The 3,223-nt window shown below is 23.7% G+C and overlaps 1 protein-coding gene across 4 annotated transcripts in view; it reads right to left on the bottom strand.

Annotated features, from left to right (window-relative positions):
- Positions 1–3,223, bottom strand: part of LOC126909049 (uncharacterized) — a 7,520-nt gene that overhangs the window by 1,897 nt on the left and 2,400 nt on the right. For all 4 annotated transcript variants that reach the window (XM_050691411.1, XM_050691410.1, XM_050691412.1 and 1 more), the window contains 6 exons: positions 1,912–2,094; positions 1,764–1,833; positions 1,719–1,732; positions 1,128–1,250; positions 816–1,030; positions 582–744 (listed from right to left, as the gene is read on the bottom strand). In XM_050691411.1, the coding sequence (XP_050547368.1) occupies positions 582–744; positions 816–1,030; positions 1,128–1,250; positions 1,719–1,732; positions 1,764–1,833; positions 1,912–1,939 (613 nt within the window). In that variant the 5' untranslated portion in view covers positions 1,940–2,094. The remainder of the gene's footprint in view (positions 1–581; positions 745–815; positions 1,031–1,127; positions 1,251–1,718; positions 1,733–1,763; positions 1,834–1,911; positions 2,095–3,223) is intronic.

The following is a 3,223-nucleotide window of genomic DNA, read 5'->3' as shown; positions in this document are numbered from 1 at the left end:
GAAAAAAAAAATGTGAGGTCCTAGAAATTTAGCTTCCGATTAAATAAAACTGTGTAAACTACCGAAAACTAAAAAAAATTTATACTTGATTACATTGATAAAAGCATACATTATTTATGTGGGGAGGTGATTTCATCAATCTCTTTCATTGTTTTTTATTATTTGTTTAACAAATGGAATTTTGAAACTAATAGAAATAGAAAGTTAATTTTTACCGTAAAATAAAAGTTTTTAATTTCAAAATTTGATAGCGTGGATAACATAATTAGTGTGATTATATAGTGTATTACAGTAGGGCTCAATATACTTAAAACATGTTGAGCAGTAGACATTTTTTAGTGGGTTTAGTTTGTACTAGTGTATGTGTAGTCCCTTGTGCTAAATACCTACTTTATGTATTGTAATGTTGGTTACATTTGCTGGACTAAAAATTATTAAGGATATTGTCTTTAATTGGATATAATAGCACAATATAAATATAAAACACAGGTTTTTCAAATCTAAGAAATAAGTGTTTTAGGATTAATTAGGAAGTTTTTAAAAGTTTTCATAATTTAATTTAAAAATAAAATGTTGGTTACCTTGAATTAATTTTGACATTTTGTAATTATTAAAAGATAGTTTTAGTCCTTTTCCAGTTACATTGAATGTTTCAGCTATTTCATTTGTCATTACCTTTCGCAACACATTGTAGGTAGTTTTTGAATTTAACTTGCTAGAACCGACTTTAAGTAAAGTTCTTTTCTGAAATTAAAAAATTATATCTTATAGAATATTATATTGAAAAATAAATGTACAATCAATAAAAAAAATACCATTGCTTTTTCATAAATATTGTTATCTGTTAGTTTTGATTCATAGTCATTTAATTCATCTAACGTACTAAAGGGTAAAATTAAATTTTCTTCTACTAATGAACTTTCAGAAGACCTCTTATTAACTCCTTGATATTCTATTTGTCTTTGCAAGTCTTGGATGTCAATTTTTATAACATCAAGTGTTCGTTGTATACTTTGATACTGCTCTGAAACTATGTATAATATATTTTTTTTAATTACTATTTATTATAATATAAAAAAATATTGTATTGATTATTTTTCATAAAATTATTGAAGTAAATTAATTACTTTCTTTAAAAAAGTGAAAGATCTGATGATATTCATTATTTTGGCTACCACCTATGTCTATCACCTTGTTATCTGACTGAAAAACAGGTGGATGAGTATTTTCAGTATTGACTTGTGAAATAACTGTAAAAATAATAGAATTATTAACAAGAATTAACATCAAAGCAAACTGTGTTACTTTTTCTAGGGTAAATTTAGAGCAATCTTTTTAGTAACACATTTAAAGAGAAAATTAGTTTGTAGCTATTGCCATATTTTTATTTTCAAACTATAAGAATAATGTAAGAAGTATAAAATATTTTTAAAAAGTGAAAATCATTTATTAATAACAGTTATAAAAACTTTGAAGGGCAATGTATTTAAATTGATTATACAATTGTCCAAAAATTAAACTTCAAAAAAATTAAATTCAAAGATAGTTTTATTTTAATAGTAAACCAGTTTTTAATTTAGAAGGTATATTAAACATTAACAACATTATTTAGAAACATCATTATTTTTACTTAAGTTTTTATAATTAAAATTGAACAAGCAACACACCAAAGTTCAAGTAAAATTGAACAATATAAGTAAAATATTATAATAAATTACCTATAATTGAATTANACCATTGACCATTTTACCTATAATTGATTTTCTTGATTATTGGAACAGTCTTTTAATGCTATTGAATCTAAATTCAGATGCAAATTTTCTTCATTATCAACTAAAATAAATAAAAGGTTCTAAATGAAAAAATTATAATTTTTATATTTAATTTGAAGTAATATTATCCACAACTTACAAGATTCATATGTTGGCATATCTGGCATTGAAAATGCATTTGTATTTTTTATCTTTTTAAAAACCTGTTCATCATCAGAACTTAATAAACGTTTATTGGGAACTATTAAACGTTTATTAGGTTTTATGTGAGACTCATCTGAGGTGTAGTTGCTCAATGCTGTATTACCTTCTTCAAATGTTTCTTTTAAAAAAAATACAGAAAAAAATTTATATTACTATTCTACAGCATACAATTATTTTATATAAGTATATCACACATAAACATAAATAACTAAACAAAACATTTAAGTTCCTAAGCTCAAGAAGTCTAATAGGCTAGGTAGCCTACTACTTAATCATCAAGTTGGCCAAATATAAGGATTAAACGTGCTGAATCAGGTTATAATTTCTATAATAAGTACAATCTGCTTACTAAAAAATCGTTTTATGTTGCAATTCCAGATCTTCCAACTAGGCAACGGATCAATACTTTTTTTTGCAAATTGATTTGCATTTACACTACCCAGCCAATAACAATTATAAATAGAAATTTCCTTGCAAAAAAAATCCAACAAGAAGACACTATGGTTAGTGCAAAATTATCCTCACGGAACTCGATCAGAACATATTTAAAAGTTTGTAACTCAAGGCTTCGATCATCAAAAGTTGAACTAGACGAAGCCATTGCAAAATATAACCAAAAATACTTTGAAAATTAAAACAAAAAAGGATAATTTCGAATATTATAATATAGACATTATAGTTAAACATATTATTGGCGCCTTTTTCATTGTTAACACAAAAAAGGATACCCTAATTTGTTACTTTACAAAATATTACTTGTTTAATAACATTCATTTATGATATCATAAATTTATTAATAAATATCATAAATTGTAGATAACAAAAGGTTGTTTGAAGAATAAGAAACTGATAAAAAAAGTTATCCTATTCATTAAATATCTTAGGATAAACGATATGTTTTTATATCAAATTAAATATGGAGAAACATTTAAATAACCATAAAAAAAACATCCCACATAAATTTAAAGTTAAAATTTCGCAATTCTAAATTTTTTTTAAAATGAGAAGTTAATGTTAAAACAAAGAATAGTTTATAACTAATATACATTTTACACTTTTTATAACCTTAATAATTATATTACTTATAATTTTTAAAAGACACACTAAGCAAAAGTATTGATACTTATAAATCTTTACGATTTTTTAGTCAATTTAAATATATAAAATTATTTTAATTTCTAAAAATGCCTAAGAAACCTTTTATTCCCTCAAGATTAATGAAACATGAAAGCCAAACGAGGCGTAAT

The sequence above is a fragment of the Daktulosphaira vitifoliae genome, unplaced genomic scaffold (assembly GCF_025091365.1).
Source record: "Daktulosphaira vitifoliae isolate Bord-2020 unplaced genomic scaffold, ASM2509136v1 Scaffold_91, whole genome shotgun sequence".
NCBI classification, from domain to species: domain Eukaryota; kingdom Metazoa; phylum Arthropoda; class Insecta; order Hemiptera; family Phylloxeridae; genus Daktulosphaira; species Daktulosphaira vitifoliae.
Note: the sequence above shows the minus strand (reverse complement) of the source record. Positions and strands in the feature narration are given on the sequence as shown.